We start from the raw sequence: 27,570 nt of genomic DNA, 5'->3' as shown, positions 1-27,570 counted from the left end.
CTCTCCGGCTCTGAACTCAGTCTCCCAACACAGGCCACGCCCACTTCCCGCGCAGACCCGCCCACCCTGCCCTCAGGCCACACCCACCCCGCGATCTGAGGGCGGAGCTTTCTTCAGCGCAGACGCGCTGGGTCCCCAGAGGGTGGTGGCGGGGCTGGTAGGTGAAGGGAAGCGAGAGAAGGTCTCGGCTGCTGGAGAGCCTTCATCTGTCATCAGTCCCTTCATTCCTCCAACCTGCCTCCGTTCCCGTACTCTCTCTCCACGTTTTTGGGGCTGATCGGAAACAAAAGGGCAAAGGGGCGCACGCAGCAGAGTTAGGTCCTGAAACCACCAGGGGATTTCTTCTGCGGGCGAGAAGGTGAAAGGAGGAACAGTGGCCAGACTCTGACTCCAGCACCAATGGCTTCAGCCAGCGGCTAAGGCAGCCGCGATGACACTTTCTCAAAGTGAAAGCGAAAGCCAAGTAGGCGGAGAGAACTGACGGCGCCAGGCGGCCGACCAAGCAGGGGTGTTTGAAGCCCCTTCTCCAGCCGACCCCTGGCCAGCGAGGGGACTGAAGAAGGGAGGCGGGGGAGGAGGGCCCGAGAGCAGCCCCCATGGGCGCCGAGGGGTGGTGCCTACTGCTCTGCTTGGCTTTCTCCGGGGCAGCAAACGTCGGTGAGTCGGGTGGACAGGCTGGTAGGGTGCGTTGAGTTCAAGAAGCATCAGGTAGTCCACCCTCCCCGAGGTCCCAGAGAGAGTAAGGGGCCGGGAATGGCTTCCAAGCGCCCTCTAAGCCCAACAGGTGGAAGGTTCCGCGGCTGGTAACGGTGAAAACCAATTTTGCTCGGGAGGGAGGCTGAGCACTCCGTGGAAAGGGCCAAACCAAGGAACTAGGGGCCTTCTCGGTAATACCGCAAAAGCAATAGACCCTGGGGACTAACTGGGAAGTTGAGAGGCTGCTAACGTCCAACAAACAGGCTCGTCTCCTCTCCCAGTGCAGCTTTGCTCATTCATTTCCTTTTGCTGAGAATTCCTTTGACGGGAGAGAGAGCTTTTCATGGATTGTTGGAAATAAGTTTTATAAATCCCTCTGAAGCAAGGGAAATGCAGGACTTGAAATAATTCACACCAAGAAGTGTGTACCTGGAGAGGCAGGTACTGCTCAGAAATCTGGTTCAGGGTAAAACAGAAGAACTAGGGATCAGGAAGATTAACCCTTGATGACTTGGCAGTTTCAGGCAGGGAGTAAATACAGGAGTAACTTTCTGGGCAAGAGGGTGCTCACACCAGCCTGTTCCCTGCAGCAGAAAGGCAATGGCAGGCGGTGGATGTGGTCCTGGACTGCTTTCTGATGGAAGAAGGTGGACACCATGGAGGGTTCGCCAGCAGTGAGAACATGGTGAAGGCCGTGCTGGTGCTGAGGCAGGTACCAGTGCCAGACGATGGCTCCCTGGAAGGCCTCACAGATTTCCAAGTGGATACACTGACCAAGGACAACCCACTCATTACTTTCGAGGCCTCAGGTACGAGCCATCCACCCTGTGCCCCAGTCCTTCTGTGCTCCCTCCAGTTCCTGAGCCTGGTTCCCAAGTAGACCCGCCCACACCGGCTTCCCATCAGCCCAGGTATTCTCTACCCAACTCCATATCTGTGCTGCCCTCTTCTCTCCACAGTGAACCTGGTACAGATTCCCCAGGCCGAGGCCCTGCTCCACGCCGACTGCAGCGGGAAGGAGGTAACCTGTGAGATCTCCCGCTATTTCCTCCAGCCCAGGCCAGAGGCCACCGTAGAGACGGCAGTCTGGTTCATCACCAATGTGCAGGTATCTGGAGGGGGACCAGGTGTCTCCATGGTGATGAAGACTCTTGAGGATGCTGAAAATGAGGCTGTCTTGCATCCCACGCTGAAACTGCCCCTGAGCCCCCAGGGGACTGTGCGGACTGCAGGTGAGAAAATGAAGAGCAGCGGAAAGTTTTGATTTTTTTTAAGGGGGCCAGAGATGGGGGAACAGTAGAAGGGAGGGGACAAGACCACCTCCATGCACACTGGTCATCTCAGGGGGTCCCCTAGGCCTCAGTCTGTTCTTCCCAAAGACCCCAGAGGGGGATGATTTTCACCTGGTCGGGTGACCTGAGGACATAAGACGTGATGCTCTATTCACATGTGCTATCCACAGCTGCCTTAGTGAACTGAGTACCAGCATCTCCCAGGGAGCAGCTAGCCTGATCTAGTGATTCAAGATGAGGGTGGAACACAGGCCCACAGAATTTGTTCATTATCTCTCTCTTTTATTTATTTGGCTGTGCCAGGTCTTAGCTGCACCATGTAGGGTCTAGTTCCCCAACCAGGGATCAAACCCAGGCCCCCTGCATTGGGAGTGTGGAGTCTTACCCCCTGGACCACCAGGGAAGTTCCCCTGGATGTTTCTGAATCCCAGCTGCTGTCTTATAGATGTCCCACCACTTGGATTTGTCTTTTTCTTCATTAGACTGAAGTTCAGCATGTTTGGCTCAGATTTCACCACTGTGTGCTTTTCTAAACTCTGACTCCAAGCACATGAACACAGCAACACTGAGTGGCGTGCCCTAGGTCACAGAGCCAGTAAGTGGAAGAACCAGGCTTCCACGAGCTTTGCCGGCTGCTCCAGGAGTTCCTTCCTACCTGAGGGTCCACGGTAACCCATGCTTTTGCATGTGTAATTTGTATGGTCCATAACTTTCATCAGATTGTGCAGGGGGTAAGTGACTCCAAAATGGTGAAGAGTACCACGTGTGCACGCTGTCTCTAAACACGCCCCAGGCGTGCCACAGCTCAGGAGTCAGGTGGCCTCAAGGAGGGAGCAGTCCACAATCACCCCTCTTTCTCCCTGGTGGCTCAGATGGTAAAGAATCCACCTGCAATGCAGGAGACCAGGGTTTGATCCCTGGGTCAGGAAGATCCCCCAGAGAAGGGAATGGCAGCCTACTCCAGTATTCTTGCCTGGAGAATCCCATGGACAGAGGAGTCTGACAGGTTTATAGTCCATGGGGTTGCAAAGAGTCGGACACGACTGAGTGGCTAACACGTTTCACTTTCTCCCACAGTGGAGTTCCAGGTGACCACACAGACGCCATCCCTGAATTTCCTGCTGGGGTCCACAGCCTCCCTACACTGTGGCTACTCCGTGGCCCCTGGCTTGGATGTTACCAGCGTGGAGTGGCGGCTGCAGCATAAGGGCAGTGGCCAGCTGGTATACCACTGGACCATGGGGCAGGGGCAGGCCAAGCGGGAGGGTGCCACCCTGGAGCCTGGGCAGCTGCTCACAGCTGGAGATGCCTCCCTCACGCTCCCCAGCCTCACTCTACAGGATGAGGGGGCCTACATCTGCCAGATCACCACCTCCCTGTTCCGAGCTCAACAGGTCATCCAGCTAGACATCCAAGGTGAGGCCAGGGTCAGTGACCCTGCAGAGAGGGAAAGGAATATGCCTATGAGAGTGTTTTCCGGAATGGGATCAAACACAAGAGCACTTTGCCGAGAGGTGGACTTCAGTCCCACAGCCCGAGTGCCTTCTCTATCCTAGAAGCATGGATGGCATCATATTGAGTTTCCCATCAGGCTCTCAGAGAATTCCATTCAGTTTCCCATCAGGCCACAGGATAATTCCACTGAGAAGTGTCCCGGCCAAGACCCTGCTGCCCTGCCCCAGCTGGCTATCTCCCGTCACCCCAGTCCTTCTGGACCACGTTCTAAGGAGGAGTAGCACCAAACCAAGGAGGGGCTGTGGGAGCAGTCCTGACGGGAAGGAGTTTCTTTTTCTTTTTATTTATTATTTTTTGTAAAGTTTGTATCTTTTATTTATTATCGATGGCTGTGCTGGGTCCCCGGACTTCTCTCTAGTTGCCCTCCACAGGTCTCTCTTTATGGTGGCTTCTCTTGTTGCAGAGCACAAGCTCCAGGGCATGTGAGCTCCAGTAGTTGCAGCTTGTGGGCTCAGCAGTTGTGGTTCCCAGGCTCTGGAGCACAGGCTCACTAGTTGTGGCTCATGGGCTTAGTTGCTTTATGGCACGGGGGATCTTTCCAGACTAGGGATCGAACCCATGTCTCCTGCATTGGCAGGTGGATTCTTTACCACTGACCCACCAGAGAGGGCCCCCTCCCCCGGGAGGACTGTTTCAAAGCTTCCCTTGTAGCTCAGCTGGTAAAGAATCCACCTTCAACACAGGAGGCCCCAGCTCGATTCCTGGGTCGGGAAGATCTGCTAGAGAAGGGATAGGCTACTCACTCCAACATTCTGGCCTGGAGAATTCCAAGGAGTCATAAAGAGTCGGACACGACTGAGTGACTTTCTTACATCACCTTACATGAGTGTTTAAAATCACTGGCTGATAGTGATGCTAAGAAGCAAGCCAACCTCTAGCTGGTTTTGCTGTTGTTTTTCAGTGACGTGGGAATCATGCCCTGTTATGTCCTGCCTCCAGGATGTACCCCGCACCTCACTGAGTAGAAACCTTCCACCCCCACAACCTGCTGTCATGCTCAGCAGGAGGAGAAGGCTCCAGGCTCCTCTGCTGTCCCGGTGATCCCTGTGGGATTTGATCGCTCCTCCTTTCTTCCAGCTTCCCCCAAAGTACGACTGAGCTTGCTGAACGCAGCCCCGCCAGCCACCCTCATCTGCAATGTTGCTGGCTACTACCCCCTGGATGTGTCTGTGACCTGGACCCGGGAGGAGCAGGGTGGCTCCCCAGCCCCTGTCTCTGGCGCCTCCCTCTCCAACCTCCGGCGCAGCCCAGCTGGCACCTACAGCATCTCCTCCTCCCTGACGGTGGAGCCTAGCTCTGTGGGAGCCACTTACACCTGTCAGGTCACCCACGTCTCCCTGGAGGAACCCCTGGGGGCCCACGCCTGGGTTGCCCCACCAGGTATGGGAGTGCCCTCCTTTCCCCACCTCTATACCTGGGCTCAGGGCTCCTGCCCTCTGGCTGGCCTAGTTCTGCTTCCCAGGGTCTCAGCTGCTGCTTTCCCAAGGTGGGGGCCTTCAGAGGTCCGACCACAGGTTCCCCGAATCTTTTATTATCCCCTGGGTCCTGGGGTGCCAGGCACTGCTGGGAGCTGGAGACCAGGGCTGAGCAGTCCCTCATCCTGCCCTCGAGGAGCTGGAGGCACAGACTAGGCCATCAGGGCAGGTGACCCCCCCCCCCCGCCCGGGGGGGCAGGGGGAGGCCTGGGAGGCTCAGAGGGCCAGGAACGCCAGGACAGAAAGAAGGCACGTGTGACAGCCTCATTATAAAACAGCCTAAAATAACCGGGGGAGCTGCACGGCTAGGGGCAAGGGTGGGGGGGGCGGAGGGGGAGTGGTGCTTGTATTTATTCAGGACTGAGCCAGCACTGCTCTGAGCACTCAGACGTGGGCCAGCACACATTCTCACACCTCCCATTTTAGAGATGAGTAACAGACTACAGTCCAGAGGGCTGCAAAGAGTCGGACACAACTGAAGCGACATAGCGCACAGACGCAACGGGCACTTACAGATGTCCAGTCGAGGCTGTCTGCCTAGAAAATGGTAAAACCGAAAACGTGAACAATAGGTCGCCTGATTTCTCTACAGCTTTAACCCCCCTGCTGCTATTGGTGGGCAAATAACAACAGGCCTCCAGCTGAACTTTATCCTGAGGCCACAGAATGTCATCGAAAGGTCTTTTTTGTTTTTAATGTTTGGAGGATATTGAAAAGTTTATTTTTTGAACATTGATACTTTTATTTTTTAACTGGAGGAAAACTGCTTTACAATGTTCCATGAAAAGGTCTTATGGCATGAAGAGTTTGCATCTTGAAATGCATTACTTGGTGGCTTGCAAGGCCATAAGCTCCCCTGAAGTTTATGGGATTTTGCCTCAGCTTATATCACTCTCCAGTTATTTACAAAATTGCAGGTTAACTGTCAACAACTTTGTTCAGTTGCTCGGTCCTGTCCGACTCTTTTGCAACCCCATGGAGTACAACACACCAGGCTTCCCTGTCCATCACCAACTCCCAGAGCTTCCTCAAACTCAGTGTCCATTGAGTCGGTGATGCCATCCAACCATCTCATCCTCAGTTGCCCCCTTCTCCTCCTGCCCTCAATCTTTCCCAGCATCAGGGTCAACTGCTAATCTAAACTAAATTTCTCTTGTAAGACAGTTTGGAAAACTGTTGTCACGAAGTGGGAAGAGGTAGAGGATTGTGTGCAGAGTAACAGGTGGACAACCACCCCCAGCAGGTCCCAGCACCCCATGTGCCTGGTCCCTGAGTGAGGGCAGAGGAGCAGCTGATTGGAGCTCCTCGGCCAGGGACACACACACGCACAGAGTGCGCTCTGTCCTTCCTGCATGCACACGCTGTGGGCGAGGGTTCAGGATGATTCTTGCACTGATTTCCCTCCACGGCTCTGTCAGTTGCAGAGCAGAAGTCAGCCCTGGGAGTCCTTCTGGCCAGCATCCTCTTTGTCCTGACCTTGCTGTTCCTGGGGCTGCAGAGACGCCAAGGTAAGAAAGCGCCTGGACACCGTGGGTTCTATCCCTGACCGCCCTCACTTAGAGATCAGATGCTCTGAACACCGGCACGCCTAGACCAGGAATAAAGCCAGCCCAGGCCCAGCTCTTGGGGTTACCCCACTGACAGCAACCTGTTTCCTCCTGTTTCCTCCTAGCTACCTCACCAATGTCTCCCAAAACCTCGAGGCACTCTGGGTAGCCGCTCTCCTGCCTTAAATGTAAGAGATTCACATTTTCCCAGAAGGACTCTGAGCTGAGTCCCAGACTCCAAAAGGCCCCAAGAAAGCTAAAAAGAAGGCACAGATCACTGACTCTGGATTTCTGCAGGCCCCTGCCCTCCATCATCGCACGCCCTGGGCCAATATACCAAGGGAGAGAGCGTGGAGAGGTGGCAGGGTGGCAGGAAGGCAGAGGTCTGGGTGGAGCTTGAGACCTGAGCCAGCTTGGAGGCGGAGGTGTGGGGCTGGAAAAGATGCCAGAAAAAAACATTCAGAAAGGAGCAGGGGAAGGACAGTGGGACAGGGTGGGAACTGGACGAACACACACAGTCACTGAACTCTGTCCAGATAAAAGCGCCACGTGTCCTCGGAAACAAAGCTTCTCCACTTCCCTGTCTTTCCCCATTCGGGGCCCCGCCTCCCAGCCTTGCTACTCTACCTGCCAAGTGTCTGAGATGTGAAACAGAGACCCTCAGAGGTGGCCCCCAGGGCCCCGTCCCAGCTGCTCTGTGTAACCCTGAGCTGTGGTTAAGCTCCTGCCCCTTTGGATGGCTGCTGGACATTATAGGACTCTACATGCCCCTCACCCCCTCAGCTGCAGGGGAGAGATTGCTCCTTTTAGTCATTTCTAGAACGGGTCTGGTCAGTACACTGGAATAGACAGCAGATGGCTGTGCGTCAGGGGCGTGGGGAGCAGAGCGCCTGGCCCAGGACCCAGGGGAGGTGGTGGCAGCTGTCTGAGAAGACCTGCAGGTTCTGTCAGTGAGATGCCACTCAGCTTCCTGCCACGGGTTCCTGTCACTCACACCTGGAAGAGCCGCCGGGTGGCATCAGGCATGAAGGCTGAGAGCGGAGACCACTTCCCCTGCCAACACCCAGACCTTTCATCTCAAGGGCGATGGCACATGTCAGCCACCCTTCCGGCCCAAAGCACCGTGGGAAGGGAACCAAAGAGAAACACCACCCTCCGCCCCGCCGAGGTCACTCCAGCCCAAACAACAGCTGAGTCGCTTTAGTGGTAGGAAGCTGTATTTTTTGGCCTTTGTTCAGAATACAGTAAATTGGTGAATACATGCCTTTGGTGGAAGGACATCTGTTATTATTCTGTACATGGAGGAGAGTGGGGTTAGGAAAAAAGAGAGAGGTGATGACAGACACACAGTGGAGACCCCGCACCGTCTCACAGCAAACGAGGAGGGGCTGTGGGGCCTCGGCTCCATGTGGCCGCCGAGCCCCGGGCTCAGGTGCATATGTGCTTATGCACGTGGGTGTGGGGTGCGGGGGTGGGGACGGCAAAGACAGAAGAGGGGACAGGCGGGGTGAGAAAGAGAGTGGAAGAGCTGCGTCCCCAGAAGCACAGAGCGGACTCCCTCTGGGACAGACGGGGCAGAACCCAGAAGTGATCTCCTGTGACGGGGCGGCCCAGGAGGGCGGGTTTGCTCCAGGCTTGGGACACATCGAGGCCAGTGGTGGTTCTTCTCTGGCGGTGACCCCCTGAGTTAGGCAAGGGGAGCCCAGGGGAGAGTGGAGGCCTTCGAGGGGGGCCGTGAGGAGGGCACACTGACTGCCTTCGTCCAGCTCTTCCGTCCCACCCTGGGACAGGATGAGGGGGAGGGTCGGGGCGGAGGGAGAGGCAGGGGGGTTGTGCGTCATGAAATGCTACTGCATGGAGGGCCAGCCAGCCCAGCCTGGCCCCCTGCCGCCTCCCGCTGGCGGACGGCTGGACGGGAGGCATGAAGGGACCAGGTGGGGCGGAGGGCCCGGTCTGGCCCACTCGGTGCCCTTTCCTGAGACCCAGCCTCAGCCCCTGAGACAGGCCGAGCAACCCCGTCCTTAGGTCCCACTGTCTGTGCCACAAACCACACAGAGAAGTGGGGAGCGGAGGAGGCAGCGTGGAGTCCAGGTGGACGGGGTGCTCTGGGATGGGAACGAACCGCGACAAGGACAGAGGCCACTCTGGGTGAGAAGCCCCAAGGCGGCACAGGACCCACAAGCAGGCCTGCCTGTTGACACCCACCTCAACTCCGGGGCTGGGCCGCTGCGGGCACTGGGCTCCCTCAGCACTCAGAGCACAGCCGGGCCCCCCTTGTCTTTAGCAAGTTCACTGGGGGAGTATTGGGGGGTAAGGACTCCCCAAGGGTCCAGGGCTCCTCACCTCCAGCCCCTCATCCTCCTCCATCAACAGGAAGGAGCAACAGGAACCTCAGAACGAGAGGGTGAGAAGTGACTTCCTCCAGGCTTGTTATTTTCGGGTTAGGCCCTGGACACGCTGTGTCTCTATAACCCACAGGCATCCTCTCTTTATCTACGCCAGTAAAATTCAGTGAGAGTCTCAAACTCTGGCTAAAATGAAATTATTTGACGCCCTCATGAGCAACACAGAATGGTGTAGAGAACACGGACGAGCGCCCCATCCAGATATGAGCTGGCGGGACTGCTTCTAGGACGGGAACGGGAGTCCTGGCATTTTTTCGCTATGACTATGTGTCCTCCAGGTTGCTGGAGGACAAAGTAAAAGGTGGTAAGATCCCTGAAGACAGAAAATCTTAAGACTAACAGATGGGACGTCCCTCTGAAAAACAGGCTTGACTTTCTTAAGGCATCCTGCACCAGGCCCAGGCTGGACTGCAGACCCGGTCCAGGCTCCCCCGCAAGGCCTGGCCCAAGAGAAGAACTCCAGGTGAGGGACATTCTCCCAGCTGTCCCCAGCCTCCTCCTGCCAGCGGCCTGACCTGGCTTTTCCTGGCAACACCAGGAGCACATGCCTCTTCTCCTCCCTCTAGTCCTGGCCCCTTCTTGGGCAGGTCACCTCAGCTCCGCCCCTTCCTAGGCCCTCTGCCTCCAACCCTTTGGGGGAATTTGAGAGAGCATGAGAGGGGAGGAAGGAGATGCCCGCTGTTGTTTACCAGGCAGTTACCTCAAGACTGCACCATGAGCAGCATTTCCGGTGTCGCGGGACCGAGTGCAAATGAAAGCAACAAAGGAGGAGGAGTGGGTGATGGCAAAGCGGGGCTGGGATGGAGGAAGGCGGACGGGGGAGTGCCAGGGAGAGACAGAGGGAGAGAGGGACATGAGTCCAGACGGCCGGGGGGAACAGGGACGGGGTGGCACGTTCTCAAGCAAAAAAGTAGACTGGACACAGGAATCGGGAGGTCCCAGATGGCAAAGAGAGAGACAAGAGACAACAAGAGGGCACATGACATCAGGTTACTAGACACCAGGGGTGGCTGCAGGTGTCCCATCCCCGCGGGCACCCCTCCACCCATGCCGGTGACACAAGAGCACAGCCCCCCTCCTCAGAACAGGAGGGACCACCGTCCCCCACAGTCCTGCAGAGGGAAGGCTGGTCCATCCAGGAAGCCCCTTCTGCCCTCCCGCACCCAATGATGACCCTCCCTGCCACCCTGGCAGCGATCTGATCTCCGTACCTCAGTCAGAGCAGCCCTACTCCCCAGGCAGGCAGGCAGGCAGGCAGGGCTGGGAGGAGACTCCGGGACCTTCCCACCTCTTCACCCCACCAGCAACCTCAGCGATACTTACTTACGATAACTACCACGATGATGGCGCAGATGGCTCCCAGCATGATCATCATCTGGGGGAACACGGACAAAGAGTGAGCCCTTGGGTTCGGAGAAGGAGGGAAGGAGCCCCGGGCTGGGGATGCGAGAGCAGCACCGCCTCAGTCCTGGGGAACAGTGGAAGAAGCCACACGCCCCCGGAATAGCTGGAAGCCTTGCAATCCCTGGCCCCCCGCTGTGTACCACCCCACTCCCCCATCAGACAGTAACCCCTCCACCACAGCTGGAGCTTCTCGAAAACGTCAAAGCATCTGCGACCTTCTCCTTTTCCCCTCCTCCTGTAGCCTGGAGGCTTTCAAAGGAACACCAGAGGAGATGCAAACTATGAACCTTTAGTCATCTGGTTCATTGTTCATCATAAAGTGTTCAGCTCATTCCCCAAGAGCTGCAGGTATTTAAATATGTATCTACCCCAGCCATTGTGTCGACATTGGTGTGTCTTCAGAAGGGACAGGTAAGAATTTTTATAGGGGTCCTCTGAGAAAAAGCAGCTTTACTAACCCCTCCAAACTCCTCAAGGTCTCCAGGGCCTCCAGTGAGTGGTTCTGAGTGCTCTAGCGTACCCTGGTGGCTAGCTCGGGTAATGCAGCTTAGGAAGGCGGCTATCCAGATTCCCTCCCAAGAGAGGAGCCAGCAGAGAGGATGCGGAACCATTCCACATTCCACAGAGAATGTGGAACCTAAGGGTTTTCCTGCCTCCTGTGCGTTGAGACCCAGGAAAATAACAGGGAGGGGACGGGAGCACTCACCTTGCAGTTTTTCCACCAGTACTTCCTCTTTAACTTGGCAGCGCTGCTCTCAAATTGAGATGCACCCGCCTGCAGGGCGTCGGCTCGGTCATCCAGCTCTGACAGCTTCTGGTCCCTCTCTAGGACCTTGTCCACATTTACACGCATGATGTCCACAACCTGAGCAGGGCATGGGAACACAGAGCAGCTAAGCCCCCCCAGAGCTGGGGCCAGCACCCCAAGGCTGCCCTGCCTAATTCTACAGGGTACCCTGCCTCCCAGAGCTGTTAGCTGCCCCTCTACATAAAGAGAAGTTTCCAGACTCCCATGATTTGGAAACTCTCGGAGAAAAAGCTATCCACCTACCTCCTCCACTTGTGCCTGGGTCTGCTGTAGTCGTCTGTTACTGGTCATATTAGGAGGAGGGCCAGGGGGACCCCCACCTGGGGCAGCCCCTTCTGCCCCTTCAGTGGGTGGCTGAGCTGGAGCAGACCTTTGGAGAGAAGGGTACAGAGACAAGAAAGGAATCCCGTGCATTCTCACCCCGCAGCACCAAGGTGGTGGCAACAATAAGGTTATACGCAAACAGCAGGGGTCTAGCTCCTTGGCAATGCCAAGTGGGGTGATACAGAGACGCAAGGCAAAAAACAAAAGATCTTGCAACTGATGGGGCCCAGCGACACCCTGGCTGGAGGGTGGCGTCAAGAGCTCTCATCTGGGCTGTCCTCTGACCCAAACTCAAACGCATGCTCTGGCACGATGGCTACAGGGACAAATGGGCCAGCTGTACCTTAATTGTCATTTCTCTGCCTCCCAGAAGTCAATCTGGAAAACTCAAATACAGGTTAGGAGAATTATATGCAAAAAAACTAAACCTTCAGGACAAGTTTTGGAGAAGGAAATGGCAACCCACTCCAGTAGCCTTGCCTGGAAAATTCCATGGATAGAGGAGCCTGGTGGGCTACAGTCCATGGGGTCGCAAAGAGTCAGACATGACTGAGCGACTGAGCAAGCACTCAGGACAAGCGTACAGACTAACAGCTCTTTTTTTTTTTTTTTTTTTGCAAAGGCTTAATATAAAAATAAAGGCCAAGCGGACAGACTCTGCTCAAGGGGAGTCAGTTATTGGTATGTTTCACGAAGTGTCGTGGCCACTGTAGGACGACTTGGAGAATCACCAAAGGCCTCTGTAGTTGGAGTGAATCAGAACTGTTTGCTTGCTTCATTTTTTGGCAGAGAAGGTTGGGGGTTCACTTAGATAGAACCGGGGCCCAAACCAATTGTGTTAATTGTGAGACTGTTCCAAGAGCCCAGGCAGGAAACAAAAATACTGGACACAGTCCTCAATGTATAGGCATCAGGGACATTCTGTCCCTCCTTTTTCTAGATTTGGCATCAAGTCTAGGAGACTCTCCTAGTTCTTTATGTCCCAAACAGAAATCTTGGTTTACACTGAATAAACACAGAGACCATTCTCTTTCTCTCTTAGCCTTAGGGTGGGGGAATAATCTAGCATGAAAAGTGTTAGTCGCTCATTTGTGTCCAACTCTTTGCAACCCCATGGATTGTAGCCCTCCAGGCTTCTCTCTCCATGGGATTTCCCAGGCAAGAATACTGGAGTGGGTTGCCATTCCTTTCTCCAGGGGATCTTCCCAAATCAGGGATAGAACCCAGGTCTCCTGCATTGCAGGCAGATTCTTTACCATCTGAGCCACCAAGGAAGCCCCATCAAGCATGGAGTCCTCCAAATAAATCCCCCTCCATCTCTCCCAACACATAGAAGCTAAATTCATGTCCTAAAGAACTTTCAGAAGTCTAACCTAAGGCGTGAGCTGTTCTCTGCCAAGGAAGAACTCATAGGTAGGAGATAAATTGCTCAAATTTGATGGAGAAGAGAAATTACAAGAACTCCTCAAACAGAAGCAGAATCTCACAAAGCACACCTCATCAGAGCAGTCCAAGAGTAAACGTACTACGGATGAACCATCACAAAGTCACCAAAAAGGAAAAGCCTTGACTATTCACAATAGAACTAATACCCAGAAGTTCCTCCTAAGTAAATTTCAGTCTAAAGAGACAGAGAATAACCCCTCAGAAAGGCTCTTCTAGCAGATGACACCTGACTCATCCCAGTTAAAAGAATTGTTTTCCCATTTCCCTTTAAGGCACAAAAGAGGCAAAGGAAAGATACGGAGCTCTGGAAGCCACTAGACTCCTCTGCTACTACTGAGCTAAGCAATCTAGTTCTCTGATGAAAGTGGAAAATTCAATGAGTAGGAAGCAGCCGGTGTTTGGTCTTGGAAGTGGTCCAGGCTGGTGGCACCAATGACAAGATTAAGGTCAGAGACCTCGTGACACCCTTCTAGTCACCATGCTTTCCTCACCTCCTTCCTTCATCCCACATGGATGCTATTGGGAACCAGTCAGCGGAGAAGGCTCCCCCTGCCCAAAATGAAAACACAGAGCTTGGCCAAAACACGTAAACTACCATATACAGTTAAAACTGTAGAAATCAAATACGAATAGTTACAAAGCTTTGGAAGGGACCATTTCACTTACTACTTGTTGGGAGTTGGGAACATGCAGGAGTAACATATCCAAGGCTAGTTATAAGCCTTATGTAACATAAGTACATCTTTCCCTTTTTTTGTCACCAAGAGAAGCAACATGAATACGTCTTGGACCAGGCCAGGACTCTGGGCAAGAACGGGAAGTTCTTCCACTTGTCTAGCTATAGTTCTCCCTTAGGATCTTGAGACAGTCATGACCGGATGACTAAATTGATTATTAGAGACTAAACCTAATGTGTTAAGGGAAGGTGGAGGTGCGGGAGTGGTCCTCAGCTCTATTTCTCTTCCAAATACTTGGCTAAGACTCACTGACAGGAAAACACCTCCTCTATGGGTGGCCTTGGGATGAATGGCTGCTCGGAATTGCATACCACTGCCCCTGGAGTCCTTGTGAGCTGCTCACCAGAGAACTGGCAGACAAGTTTCTGAAGCTTTGCTCACTACCAACAGGGGGCTGCTCATCGCGATCGGGTTGAGAGATGGACACAAATGCAGACGCTGCAGAGCAACCCAAGCAGCTAACTGGCAGGTGCACCCATGACTGTCCTTCCAAGAAGCCCTAAGTACCGCCTTGATCAGTGACAAGAAAGAGCCTGGAGCCCCTCTCGGGTGTCTCCACGCCCCACCTTCGCCAGAGACCCGACTGAGGAGTCCCGCAGGCGAGAGGAGAGGGGGCAGTGAAGGTGGGACCCCCGCGCCCCGGCCGCGCCCGTGCGGTGCCGGCTGCGGCTGGTGCAGGAATGGGGTGCTGCCTCCCTTCCCGAGGGGGTGGCCCGGCCCGGGGGCGGCGCGCGGCGGTGGTTCCCCGCGCCGCCGCAGCTGCTGCAATGCGCCATTTTCGGTCCCGCAGAGTCCGGCGCTGGGGTGAGAGTTGGCAACGAGGTGTCGCGCCCCCCACATCACAGTCAACTCACATGTCACCGAGAGAAGAATGAGAGGACCGTTTCCTCTCCGGAGTCTGCGGCTAGACACCCGATCGGGAAACGCTGCAGTGAAGCCGCCCGCACCTCCGAGCTCCGCCTCTAGCAGCCCACCGGAGGTCTAACTGCGGTGGAACTTACTGCAGTTGCCGCGCCGGCCCCAGTCTTTATCAGTGCTGGCCACGCCCCCAGATCAAGCTGACAACCCTGCAACCCAATCCATGCCCAGGACGGGCGCTAGTCCCCGAGGCGAAGGCCGAACAAAGCCTAGAGTGCCCGCCCCTGAAAATTGGCCAATCACAGCTCTCTTCTCATTCTAATTCGGTGGAACTCGGCTCCAACCCTCTGGAGAGGTGGCTCCAGTAATTTGAATTGGACCTTTTTTGGTGCCTCCCAGCCAATCGCTGAGCAGTTCCTCGCGTCCGGGCCCGCCCACGGCCCGTCTCCAGCCAGTCACGCAGCTTCCCCCGACAGCGACGGGCGGGCCTTCGGCTCTCCCGGACCCGGACTCCCGAGCCCCGGGAGCTGCGGGTGTTCGGCGATCTAGGTAGGGCCCAGGTACTCGCACCCTGCCCATCTCCACCTCATCTCCCTGCCTTTGACAAACAGCTCTGAGGAGGCTGAATCCATCAAGGCAGAGCCGCAGGCTCCCGGGGCCAAAGTAAATATCAGAGCTCCTCTCATCCGATCTGCACAACCAACAAGCCCCTCACGCAACGTAAATTTGACTCCCCCTTCCCTCTCGACTCAGTTACCCAAACCAGAAACCTGGAAACTATCTTAGATTTCCTTCCCATTCATTTTCACCTGTCCTCTAACAATTCACCAAGTTCTCCCTCTTAGTATTTCAAGTATTCTCTTCCCTCGTCTCCTTGTCCCACTTCAGATTATTATCTCTTACCTGGATGCCATCAGTTGTAAAACTATTACTTTATGTCCCGATGAGTAAAAAGGTAACAAATACACTGTGACATAATGCCTTCTTATCACTTCGATTTTTTGATTTTGTATTTATTGAAAGTGTAGGTTTCTATAGGTATAGGTTTTTATCATACTTCATTACCATGGAAAAACAGAAAAGAGTAACACGGTAACAGTGTTCCTGAAATCTCACAGACAGCAAATTTTATGATTCATTTTTTTGACTCAGATGTGCATGGTTTCCATACAATGTAGTCCTCTATGCATGCCATCAAGGGCTTTGGTGATGCAGCATTTCTTAAAGGAATGTTCCTTTTCTGTCTCTGGAATTTTCTTCCAAGCCTCAGACTCCTATTTGGCAAATTTTGATTCTTATGAGCCAGTATGACAAATACAATATGACTGTTCTGGCTAACAGTTATAGTCAAACATCCCAATTTATATGTTCAAATAAAAAAAAAAAGAAAAAGTGCCAAATGGCCTCTTAAAATTAATGAAATATAATATCTTCCTGTTTCATCTTGCCCCTCAGTTATAACTATCCTCTAAGAAACCACCAGGGTGATCTATCCAAATGTCACAACCCTACTTGAAAACTTTAAACAATTAGAAATATAATGCATTGATCATATGTGTTTATCCCATCCCCCTTCTGAAACTACGTCAAAATGAGAATTTGTAAATATTGAAAACAAATTATAAACCCTTAAAGACAAATAGAATGGAAGGAATTGGTCCTGACAGCATGAATGGCTAAATATGCCCACCAGATTCATATGAGGTTGCAAAAAAAAAAAACAAAACAGAGAGGTTCCAGTTTAGGCTTATTACAGATAAAGCTGCCATGAACATTCATGTGCAGATTTGTGCCATGCATCATGCCAAGTCACGTCAGTTGTATCCAACTCTGTGACCCTATGGGCTGTAGCCCGACAGGCTCCTCTGTCCATGGGATTCTCCAAGCAAGAATACTGGAGTGGGTTGCCATGCCCTCCTCCAGGGGATCTTCCCAACCCAGGGATCAAACCCGAGTTTCGAATGTCTCCTGCATTGGTAGGCAGGTCCTTTACCACTAGTGCTGCCAGGGAAGCCCATGTGCAGGTGTGCATGAACATAAATTTTCATTGCTCTGAGATAAATGCCCAAGAGTGCAATTGCTGGGTGGTAAAGTAAATACATGTTTAGTTTTGTAAGAAACTGCCAAACTGTTTTTCAGAATGACTGTACCATTTTAGAATCCCACCAGCAACATGTGAAGAATCCAGTTTTTCCACATCCTCATCAGCATTTCAGGGAAGTATTGGAGAAGGCACCCCACTCCAGTACTCTTGCTTGGAAAATCCCATGGACGGAGGAGCCTGGTAGGCTACAGTCCATGGGGTCACGAAGAGTCGGACACAACTGAGCAACTTCACTTTCACTTCTCACTTTCATGCTTTGGAGAAGGAAATGGCAACCCACTCCAGTGTTCTTGCCTGGAGAATCTCAGGGATGGGCGAAACTTGTGGGCTGCCGTCTACGGGTCACACAGAGTTGGACACGACTGAAGCGACTTAGCAGCAGCAGCAGTAGCAGCAGCAGCATTTGGTGTTGTCACTTTAAAAAATTAGCCATTCTAATAGGTATATAGTGATATATTGTTATGGGTTTTTCGTTTCCCTAAAGGCTAATGATGTTGAATATATTTTAATGTGTTCATTTGCCATATATATATCCTCTTTGTTGAAAGATCTATTCATGTCTTTTGCCCATTTTTTAATTGGGTTATTTTTTTGCCTTTGAGTTTTAAGAATTATTTAAATATTCTAGATAAAGTACTTTGTCAGCTAAATAGTTTCTCCCAGTCTCTCTTTTGTCTTTTCATCCCCTTAACTGGAACTTTCATAGAGTAAACATTTTCAATTTTGTTAAGATCCAATTTATGAACTTGTCCTTTAATGCATCACTTTCTGTGTCACACTTTGCCTAGCTCTAGAGTCTCATACTTTTCTCCTATTTTATTTTCCAAGAGTTAGATAATTTTGTTTCATAATCCATTTCGAGTTAATTGCTGTATGAGGTGTGACATTTAGGTTGGGGTTCCTTTTTTTTTTTCAATGGATGTCCAATTGCTCCAGGACTGTTTGTTGAAAAAGAAACCCTTCCTCCATTAAACTGCTTTTGCATCTTTGTCAGAATCAGTTGGGCTGGGAATTCCCTGGCTGTCCTGTGGTTAGGATTCAGCACTTTCACTGCTGCAAGCTCAGACTCAATTCCTGGCTGGGGAAGAGCCCACAAGCCATGCAGAGCCACCAAAAAAAAAAAAAAGACAAGGGAAAACCAGCTGGGCGTATTTGTGCAGGTCTGTTTCTGGATTTTCTATCCGGTTCCATTGATCTATGTGTGTGTCCTTCTGCCAATGACACACTGTCTTAATTATTGTAGCAACAGTAAGCCTTAACATCAAGTAGAATTATTTCTCCCATTTTATTGTGCTTCTCCAAAGTTGGTTTAGCTATTCTAGATCCTTTGCCTAAAAGATCATTTTTAAAAGGCATTTATGTAAACTGGCAAGAAAGTAGATTATTTAAGGACCAAAAGACTAAGTGAACACTGGTGCCTGGAGAGATAACTGGGCACTGAAGCCTGTTTTGCCTTGAGGGCATTTGCTTAAACATTTAATTTAGGCATGGTGGCCTCACAGAGTGCCATTGTGGCATAGGAGACAGAACCCAGGGCCTCCGTAGAGTTGGAGATCTAATAGAAGGCCCTACCATAAAGTCAGAACCCCAAAGGACTATATCCTCACCTAAGAGTGAATTTAAAATATGCTAATATCTGAACTGCCCCTATGGGACTACACAGAAAATCTGCTCATCTGAAACCTAGGTAGCTACTAGAGAACTATTCTTTTTTCTTTTAAATATATGCAGACAGGGCTTCCCCGGTGGCTCATCAGTAAAGAATATATCTGCCAATGCAGGAGACATGGGTTCCATCCCTAATCTGGGAAGATCCCACACGCCACAGAGCAACTAAGCTTGTGTGCCACAACTACTGAACCTGTGCTATAGAGCCCGGGAGCCGCAACTACTGAGGCCACATGCCGCAGCTGCTAAAGCCCGTGCACCCTAGAGCCCGTGCTCTGCAACAAGAGAAGCCAGCGCAGTGAGAAGCCAAGACACCGCAACTAGAGAGTAGCCCCCGCTTCCCATAACCAGAGAAAAAGCCCGTGCAGCAACAAAGACCCAGCACAGCCCAAAATAAATACATGATACATAAAATTATAAAAAAACATTGTTATAAATATATGCAGACACTTTGTAATCAACGCTGTGGGTTTTCTGTCTGAATTCCTTATTGGTCCTAAAAACAAAATAGCAAGAACTTAAAATATTTCCAGGTTGACAGTGCCACCAAGGACCAGCTGTAGCAATGCAAGTCCTCTCTCTGGATGAGCTTATTTTCGATCTAGGCCTTGGGGAATTTCCACAGATACAGTTCCAAGAAAAATAAATCGTGGTCAAAAATTGGAAACAAATAAGGAACAAAGAACCAGGAGCAAGAGCCAACAAAGATGGAGATAGGAAGTAAGAAAAGTAGAAAATCGAGCCAAATAGTTCAACATCTGATTAATAGGCCTTCTGCAAAAAAGGAAACAGGATATGAGGGAGAAATATTACAAAAGAAATACAAGGGAAAAAAATCTGAATTGAACAAGTCTTTCTGGATTAAATAGTACACCATGTGCCTAGCATAGTGAAAGGAGAAGAAATCAGGTCAAGACACATCTTTGTGAAATCTCAGAATATTAGGGGAAAAGAGAAAGATCCTAAAAGATTTCAAGAAGACAGAGAGAGGGAGAGGGACTTCCCTGGTGGTCCAGTGCATAAGAATCCACCTGCCAATGCAGGAGATTCAAGTTTGATTCCTCATCCCTCAGAGCAGCTAAGCTGGTGTGTTACCACTACTGAGCCTGAGCTCTGGAGCCTGTGCTCTGGAACAAGAGATGCCACTGCAGTGAGGAGCTGGAGCACCGACACTAGAGAGAAGCCTGCCCAGCAACAGAGACCCAGCACAGCCAAAAATACACAAATAATAAAAATTATTTGTAAAAGAAAAGCATAAGAATGCCTTGGGGAGACTCAAGGCTAGAGTTGTGTGTTGAATTGCATCCCCCCAAAAAATTTTTATGTAGAATTCCTAACAGTCAGATCTTAGAATATGCCCAGGTTGTTGCAGAGATAATTAACTGAGATGAGGTCATATTGGTGTAAAATGGGCCCCTACTCCACTATGACTGCTGTCATAGAGTGGGGAAGCTTGGAGAGACATGGGTGGGGAGAATGCCTTGTTCACATTCAGGTAGGTATCTGCCTGATACGTCTGTAAGCCAAGGAACACCAGATACAGCCAACAAACCACTAGAGGCCAGGAGAGAGGCAGGGAATAGATAAACCCACACAACCCTGGTGATGCCTAGTCTCAAGACTTCCAGCCTTAGGAACTGCAAGTGGATACATTTCTGTTGTTTAAGCACCCAACTCATGGTACTTTGCATACAGCAATCCCAGAACACTCATACACCTGTCTTGAACTAGTACATGTGCTGGATTCCCAAAAAAATCAACAAATTTTGTACTATATCACATACATGTGATAAAAATACCAGAAGGAACTGATTTGTTATGAATACTGATAAGTTTAGGAAACCAACAGGAGTAAACAAATCCAAAGTGTTTCTTAGACCATGAATCACCCTGAAGACAAAAACAGAACATTGTTTTTTCTGGGGGACCTTTAGGTACAGAAGGCAGAGTTAATCCTACTCTTCAGTTCATGACACATGATCTCTACGTATGCATAAAGATTTTGTTTCATTTTTTGTTCTCTTTTTCCTTATTCCCCTTCCCAGCCATAGAAAGCATTATAAATTGTCTGATATTTATAATTTTGTGTTTTTGCAAAATGGGTACTGTCTTCCATGTGTGTATTTTTAATCTACATAAATGATATCATGTTTTAAATCTCATTGTGTTTTTCCACTCAGCTGGAAGTTTTAAAGAGGAAAATTGTACAATTTGTAAATGAGCAGTTTGCTCTTTCATTCCAATTCTCACATCCATTTAATTCCTTCCCTCCTCTGTTCTTTCTTCCCTTCCTTTTTTTTTTTTTTTTTTTTTTTTGTATAACACTAACTAGGACCTTCAGTACTAAGTTAAAATACAGCAGCAATAGAGGGCATTCTAGTCTTGTTGCTGATCATAAGGGAATTGTTTAGTCACTAAGTCATGTGCAACTCCATTGACTGTAGCCTGCCAGGCTCCTCTGTCCATGGGATCCTCCAGGCAAGAACACTGGAGTGGATTGCCATTTCCTTCTCCAGGGAGTCTTCTCGATCCAGGGAGGGAACCCTTGTCTCCTGCATTGCAGATGGGTTCTTTACCACTGAGCTACCTGGGAAGCCCACTCTTGAGGGAATATATATCCACTCAATATCTGGCATGGATCTCCAGGATGTCACCTTTACCAAATTAAGGAAATGTCCATCCTTCTGTTCTTAAGGTTTTTAAAATTATAAATAGGAGCTGAATTACTTAACTTCCCTTTTCTATATTGACTAAGATCACAGAGAACTATACCTTCATCTTTCAAAACAGGAAGCTAATAGATGTCTAAAGCTGCTAAATCATGAACAGCAGGAGGGCATTTTATTTCAAATTATGATGACAAATACCAGAAAAGTTCAAAAAAGTAAAAGCCTTTCATTCTGGGAAGCTAGTTTGGAAGATGGGTAAGGCAGGAGATTGCTGTTTTTGTCATATAACTTTCCTTTTTTTTTTATTAACTATGTATGCATGTATTACTGATTTGTTTTTAAAGAAAGCTTAATTTAGCCATAAAGTGAGATACGATTCATGTACCATATGAACCTACAATCACACGATTTTTAGTATATTCGTAAAGTCGTGCAGTTATCACTACCAATTCCAGAACACTTACATCAAACCAAAAAGAAGCCGTGTACCTGTTGGTAGTCATCTCCCATCCCTCACTCCTTACCTCATCCCCTGGCAACAACTCATCTACCCTTTCTCTCTTGTGATCTGCCTATTCTGAACACTTCATATAAATGGAACCATATAATATGTAGCCTTTATGACTGGCTTCTTTCATCTTTCAAGGTTCCTCCATGTTACAGCAGTACCTCATTTTTTTTTTTTTAATAATTGTATTTATTTTCAGCTGCGCTGGGCTTTCACCGCTGCTTAGGCTTTTCTCCAGTTGCAGTGATCAGGGGCTGCACTCTAGTTGCCGTACACGGGCTTCTCATTGCAGAGCACGAGTTCCAGGGCGTGCAAGAGCGTGGGCACAGGAGCTGTGGTACCCAGGCTTAGTTGCTCTGCACCAAGTGGGATCTTCTTGGCCCAGGGATCAAACCCATGTCCCCTGCATTGGCAGGTGGATTCTTTACTAGGGAGGGAAGCCCCCTCATTCATGTTTATAGCTGAGTAACATTTCATTGTATACATAGACCACACTGTTTATCCATTGGTCAGTTGATGGAGATTTGGGCTGTCTCCTTTCCGGCTATTCTAAATAATGCTGCTATGAACATTTGTCAAGTTTTTGTGTGACTATGTTATCAGTTCTCTTGGGCGTATACCTAGGGGAGGAATTGCTGTGTCATACGGTAACTCTCTATATACCTTTTTGTGGAAGTGCCAGTTTTCCTAAATGGTTGCACCATTTTACTAAAGGTTAAGTCTTAATGGTTCTTTATTTTAAAAAAGTATTCTTGCTCATTTGTCTGTGCCAGGTCTTAGTTGAAGCACATGGGATCTAGTTTCCTGACCAGGGATTGAACCCCAGACCCCTGCATTGGGACCGTGGAGTCTTAGCCAGTGGATCACCAGGGAAGTCCCCTTAATAGTTCTTATAGTCTTCATCATAATCTGACTCTGGCCTCCATCTCCTGCCCGATTTCTCATTAGCTCTGCCAACAAATGCCGTTCATAGCTTTCCCGTATGTGCCAGGCTGTTTCTCACCTCTGACCTTTGTTTCAGTTTCATCTGCCTGGAAAGCAGGCCAACCTCCATACCGTATCGGTTAACTGCCTCCTCCAGAAAGCGTTCCCTGCCTTCATTCCTGCTCCCCTAGGATGAGGTAAGGGGCCCTCTTCTCTGTACCTATACAGTAGGTAATTAACATGCTTTAAATGCCGTAACAGATTTTACAATTATGCTTTTTCACTGTTTTATTGAAGTCTATAGTTGCTGTACATCAAAGTGATTCAGTTATACACATTGTTTTATCTACTCTTTTTCATTATGATTTATCCCAGGTTAGACATAGTTCCGTGTGCTATACAATAGGACCTTGTTGTTTATCCATCCTAAATGTGCTGAAGTGTAATAGTTTGCATCCACCATCCCCAAACTTCCAGTCATCCCTTTCCCTCCCCGTCTCCCCCTGTAACTATGCTTGTCTACCTTCTGCACTAAGAGGAATTCTTTAAATGCAGTTGTTGTTTTTTTTCCCTTTGTATCCCTCGAACCTACTGGTAGCCTTCAATAAATGGCTGTTGAATGTGTGACTTCTAGACATTTACCAAGGGTCTACTAAGAACCAGTATACAGAGAGACCAGGTATGAGACTAGTACAGTGAACAAATGTGTGCAAGACAGTCCCTGCCCTGAATGGGGATGAGCCCTAGTCAATGGGAAAGATGGACACAGAGACATATAAAACCAAGCAAGATCAAAAAGCAAACACATGAGTTCAGGGGCTCGGACAACTCAAAGTAAAAGGGACCTTAAAAAGTCTTCCTTTGTCTTCTTCCATTTTCCCAAAGCCCTACACACACTCCAGAGGACTGTCATACCATTTACACTTGCCAAATTGTGTTAAATATTTTATGTGCATAATTTAATTTATTCCTCACACAACCCTTCGAGAAAAGTATTGCACTGCTCCTATTGGACAGACTAAAAAAAACTAAGTCTCATAGAAGTTAATTCCTTTGCCCAGGGCCACAGAGTGTTACAGCTTAAGCCCAGATCTGTCCAACCCCAAAGGCCATGTTCTTAATCAATATATGCCCCTCCCCAAACTATACTATACTACTCATATCAACCTAAAACATCCAAGAAACACAAATAGCACTTACAACACATAAAATATTTCTTTAAAAACAATACACCAAATACTTTTATTTCATTTTGCAAATATTTACTGAGAGCCTCACACACTGGGCTTCCCTGGTGGCTCAGACAGTAAAGAATCTGCCTCCACTACAGGAGACCCAGGTTTGATCCCTGGGAGGGGAAGATTCCTCTGGAGAAGGTAATGGTTACCCACTCCAGTTTTCTTGCCTGGAGAATCCCATGGACAGAGAACCTGGTGGGCTATGGTCCATGTGGTCAGAAAGAGTTGAACACGACTGAGTGACTTAACACTTTCACAATTTCTTTCACTTCACGTACACTAGGCGCAGATGACACTCAATTTAACCCTAATCAATACACAATTCTAGAAACTGTAGCATATTTTTCTCCTCTCAATTGAGTAATGTCAAACATTTAAGTTGATTTATAGCCGAGCAAGTTATCTAAAAGCAAGCCTTAGTAGCGTAGCGGTTAGGCAGGCAGGCTAGGGTCTGTAGGTCAGGAGTTTGAATCCCAGGCCAGGCAGGTAGGTTAGGTAGGGCCCTAGAGTGCAAGGGACCGACCCCCTTGGTGTTGGAGAAGACTCGAGAGTCCCTTGGACTGCAAAGAGATCCAACCAGTCCATTCTGAAGGAGATCAACCCTGGGATTTTTTTGGAAGGAATGATGCTAAAGCTGAAACTCCAGTACTTTGGCCACCTCATGCGAAGAGTTGACTCTCTGGAAAAGACTGATACTGGGAGGGATTGGGGGCAGGAGAAGGGGACGAAAGAGGATGAGTGGCTGTGAATCTGAGTGAACTCTGGGAGTTGGTGATGGACAGGGAGGCCTGGCATGCTGTGATTCATGGGGTTGCAAAGAGTCGGACATGACTGAGGGACTGAACTGAACACAAAAAAGCAGCTAGTGTCATACTAAGGTTCATTATAGCTAGACCTACCCAGCCATCTCCCAACAAATTGTGTTCCCTCACCATGTACCACTGACCACTCTTCTCTTCCTCACTGACAATGTTCTACTTTTTTCTCTGCTTACTAAAATCCATCCTCTTGTATGGGGCTTCCCTGGTGGCTCAGAGGTTAAAGCGTCTGACTCCAATGCAGGAGACCTGGGTTCAATCCCTGGGTCGGGAAGATCCCCTGGAGAAGGAAATGGCAACCCACTCCAGTATTCTTGCCTGGAGAATCTCATGGACAGAGGAGCCTGGTAGGCTACAGTCTATGGGGTCGCAGAGTCGGACACAACTGAGTGACTTCACTTTCACTTTCTGTATGGGGCCACTCCTGATTAGGCCAAAAGCATTCTCTTATCTAGATTATTTATCACCCACATCAGTGGTTTCCAAACACAGCTCATTAAAATAAACTGGCTGTTAAAATGAGAATGCCCTAAAATCAGTGGAGACATACTTTGACAAAGCAAAGGCCTAAAAACTATTGTGCATACACGCTCAGTCACATCCAACTCTTTGAGACCTTGTGGACTATAGCCCGCCGGGCTCCTTTATCTGTGGGATTTTTTAGGCAAGAATGCAGGAGTGGGTTGCCATTTCCTATTCCAGGGATCTTCCCAACCCAGCGACTAAACTCCCATCTTTTTCGTCTCCTGCATTGGCAGGTAGATTCTTTATCACTGCACCACCTAAGAAACAATCTAAACGTCTATTTAAAATGGATTTGGTTAAATCGTTATGGCATATAATGTGAGGACAAAAAACTAAGTTACATTAAGTGAAAATGTAACAATGTGCATGGAATCCAGTTTTTCAGAAAGAAGATAGGTAGGTAGATAGATAAAACAATCTTGTACATGCACAGTATATAGTAATATCCAGAAGGATTAAAAAGAATGTCACGCATGATTGCCTTGAAATGGAGCACACCAAAAAAACCCAGCTGTGAGAAAACTCTTCATCTTACTCTTTTATAATTTTACAATTTTGAACTATCTGCCTGTATAGATGGATACATTTTAATTATTAAAAAAACCCCACAAAACCCAAAAAGACTCTTAAGACTCAGCTCACTTCTACAGATCACAATCGTTGGGGGCAGGGACTAGACTTTTTAAACTGTTAAACTATGTAGAAATTCTGATGATCAATAAGGCTTAGGAAGCACTCATATGGTACTTAAGGCCTCATATATTAAAGTGTACATATGAGACTATAACTTTATACCCATAACTAGAACAGCATGGAGGGAGAATATTTTATACTGTTTTTCCTATAGTTCTCATCTCAGAAGAGGTACTCGATAAATATTTTTGGACAAGGATGGTGTAAAAGTATAACTATTTTTCTATGAAATTTCATTCCAGTGCAGAAAGGTTTTTAAAAATACATTTAACACGACATTATGGGACAATTTAAAATGACCACTTTCAATATATGAAGGGCCAAATATCAAAAGTGCCAACAATGATTTTTTTATTTTTTTGAACACCACAGGTATGGCTAGACTGCAAGGGCAAATGGTGAAGTCCAAAGGTAAAACTGTAAGACTTAGGGATGAATTCCACTTCCTCCTTGCATAAATGAGTAAAACTAGCATCTAGAGGAAACTAAAGTTGTGGATAATGGATTACAAATGAGTCCTGCATTATCACTGAGAGCATTCAAATCCCCTTCCTCATAAGGCAAAGTACTTTTCCCTTCTCTCTGGTGATAGACATGCTTCTTCCACAGTTCCCAGCTTTTTCTTCTACCGGTGCTTCCCATGTCGATTAAACCGTTTGTAGAGAAAGCTGATGCGTTTGTTCAGGTTGTGCAGGTCATCAACGAACATCCGATTTCCTACCATTCTCTTCTTTCGAATACAACGCTGCAGTTCATTCCCCTTCCAGCCTCGAAGCCACACGGGGCCCTTGATCAATTCTTTGGGGTGCTTTTCAAAATTTCCTGTGTAATGTGACAGAAGGCATTAGTTCCAATCTGAGAGAACCCAACCTCCACCAGCTAAGCCCTCACCAACAGCTGCACTACCCTCAGCAGCACCTACAGACACGACAGTCAGGCTACAGTATAAAGAGCACAGATTCTGGAGCAAGACTGCTTGGGGTACAAATTCTGGCACTGCCACGTATTAGCTTTGTAAAAACTACCTAACCTCCCTGTGCCTGAAGTTCCTCACCTGCAAAGGAGAAAGGTTATGAGGATTAAATGTGTTAAATGCATGCAGGGGACACAGAAGAGTGCCAGGTAAACTGCCAGATAAGTGTTCTTACTAGTCAACAAGGTACCATTTTCACACAGGTGAAAAAACAGTCGTTACGGCATAACTGCCATTCTGAAATTCTGCACCATGGAGTCAAGTCTTACCCAGGATCCCGATATTGTCATATACCCCGAACATCGCCCTCTTCTCGTTCCAACGATCAATCACTTTAGGGGGCGGGAGGGTGACCCTTACATGGAACAATCTGGGAACACCTATGGATGGGAAAGAAAGAGAATGAATCTGAGCCGCTTACGAGAAGCAGCTCTCAGGGTGTCCTGCATCAGCCACTTACCCAGAAAGAAACTTCTGCAGGCCAGCGGCACCAGGCCCCATAAGCCCCTGCCTGCCACCCAAGAGAGGCTCCCTGCCATTGCTCTCGTCTCTCCCCTGCAATACTGCACGAGCACTATAGGGAGGGCTAGACGTGGCCTTCCAGGAGATAAACAACCTTCTCCGCTGGGGTCACACGAGTACTAACTGCATGCAGCCATCTTGGATTTTACCCAGGTAGCTCTGGGCTCAAGGCCCGTCCCAGCCCCGCCTTTCCCAGCCACAAGTCCCGCCCTGCCGCTTCCGTTCTGCCCGCCGGAAGTTTTTAATGCGCTAGAAGAGCGGAGGGTGCTGTCTACTTGTTTAGGGAGTCCCCAAAATGAACTTCAAGCAAGAAAATTCACCCATTCTTGTTTTCTTGGGCTTCCCTCAACTGAGGGAGATGAAGGTCCAGAACCTGGAGCCCAGAGCTTCCTTTCTCCGTGCCCCACAGCAGTTTTGCGCT

At 49.3% G+C, this 27,570-nt stretch overlaps 3 protein-coding genes across 9 annotated transcripts; 1 reads left to right on the top strand and 2 right to left on the bottom strand.

Annotated features, from left to right (window-relative positions):
- The first annotated feature begins 137 nt into the window (after positions 1 to 137).
- TAPBPL (TAP binding protein like) lies at positions 138 to 9,050 on the top strand. 6 transcript variants are annotated; one of them, XM_042248235.1, is made up of 7 exons: positions 138 to 657; positions 1,287 to 1,505; positions 1,656 to 1,928; positions 3,066 to 3,404; positions 4,581 to 4,883; positions 6,397 to 6,486; positions 8,899 to 9,050. In XM_042248235.1, exons 1-7 carry the CDS (start codon positions 597 to 599, stop codon positions 8,931 to 8,933), a joined length of 1,320 nt encoding a protein of 439 aa, XP_042104169.1. In that variant the 5' UTR covers positions 138 to 596; the 3' UTR covers positions 8,934 to 9,050. The 6 variants fall into 6 exon arrangements, with proteins under 6 accessions (XP_042104169.1, XP_042104168.1, XP_012030915.1 ...); XM_042248234.1 differs by lacking the exon at positions 8,899 to 9,050 and adding an exon at positions 7,608 to 7,786 and having other exon boundaries at positions 1,290 to 1,505; XM_012175525.4 differs by lacking the exon at positions 8,899 to 9,050 and adding an exon at positions 6,651 to 7,786 and having other exon boundaries at positions 1,290 to 1,505.
- Positions 7,725 to 14,653, bottom strand: VAMP1 (vesicle associated membrane protein 1). Of its 2 annotated transcripts, XM_004006939.5 has the most exons (5): positions 14,504 to 14,653; positions 11,386 to 11,512; positions 11,041 to 11,199; positions 10,254 to 10,305; positions 7,725 to 9,845 (listed from the first exon to the last, which is right to left on the bottom strand). In XM_004006939.5, coding segments are annotated over exons 1-5 (357 nt in total). In that variant the 5' UTR covers positions 14,506 to 14,653; the 3' UTR covers positions 7,725 to 9,828. The 2 variants fall into 2 exon arrangements, with proteins under 2 accessions (XP_004006988.1, XP_042104173.1); XM_042248239.2 differs by having other exon boundaries at positions 11,386 to 14,653.
- Positions 14,654 to 23,593: 8,940 nt separating this feature from the next.
- MRPL51 (mitochondrial ribosomal protein L51) lies at positions 23,594 to 27,310 on the bottom strand. The gene is made up of 3 exons (XM_004006938.6): positions 27,088 to 27,310; positions 26,897 to 27,007; positions 23,594 to 26,476 (listed from the first exon to the last, which is right to left on the bottom strand). The coding sequence occupies exons 1-3, from the start codon at positions 27,164 to 27,166 to the stop codon at positions 26,280 to 26,282; spliced, it is 387 nt and encodes a 128-aa protein (XP_004006987.1). The 5' UTR covers positions 27,167 to 27,310; the 3' UTR covers positions 23,594 to 26,279.
- Positions 27,311 to 27,570: the final 260 nt, after the last annotated feature.

The sequence above is a fragment of the Ovis aries genome, chromosome 3, assembly GCF_016772045.2.
Source record: "Ovis aries strain OAR_USU_Benz2616 breed Rambouillet chromosome 3, ARS-UI_Ramb_v3.0, whole genome shotgun sequence".
Classification (NCBI taxonomy): domain Eukaryota; kingdom Metazoa; phylum Chordata; class Mammalia; order Artiodactyla; family Bovidae; genus Ovis; species Ovis aries.
Note: the sequence above shows the minus strand (reverse complement) of the source record. Positions and strands in the feature narration are given on the sequence as shown.

Bases quoted from the DNA above. Each gene is read 5' to 3' on its own strand.
- TAPBPL (XM_042248233.1), top strand. From the start codon at position 597: ATGGGCGCCGAGGGGTGGTGCCTACTGCTCTGCTTGGCTTTCTCCGGG. The intron at 1,929-3,065 runs GTGAGAAAATGA...TTTCTCCCACAG, and splicing joins GGGGACTGTGCGGACTGCAG to TGGAGTTCCAGGTGACCACA. The intron at 6,487-7,607 runs GTAAGAAAGCGC...TTTCATCTCAAG, and splicing joins GGGGCTGCAGAGACGCCAAG to GGCGATGGCACATGTCAGCC.
- MRPL51 (XM_004006938.6), bottom strand. From the start codon at position 27,166: ATGGCAGGGAGCCTCTCTTGGGTGGCAGGCAGGGGCTTATGGGGCCTG. The intron at 27,008-27,087 runs GTAAGTGGCTGA...TCCCATCCATAG, and splicing joins CTGCAGAAGTTTCTTTCTGG to GTGTTCCCAGATTGTTCCAT. The intron at 26,477-26,896 runs GTAAGACTTGAC...CACATTACACAG, and splicing joins TGACAATATCGGGATCCTGG to GAAATTTTGAAAAGCACCCC.
- VAMP1 (XM_042248239.2), bottom strand. From the start codon at position 11,556: ATGCACGGGATTCCTTTCTTGTCTCTGTACCCTTCTCTCCAAAGGTCT. The intron at 11,200-11,385 runs GTAGGTGGATAG...TGCCCTGCTCAG, and splicing joins CCCAGGCACAAGTGGAGGAG to GTTGTGGACATCATGCGTGT. The intron at 10,306-11,040 runs GTGAGTGCTCCC...GTGTTCCCCCAG, and splicing joins ACTGGTGGAAAAACTGCAAG to ATGATGATCATGCTGGGAGC.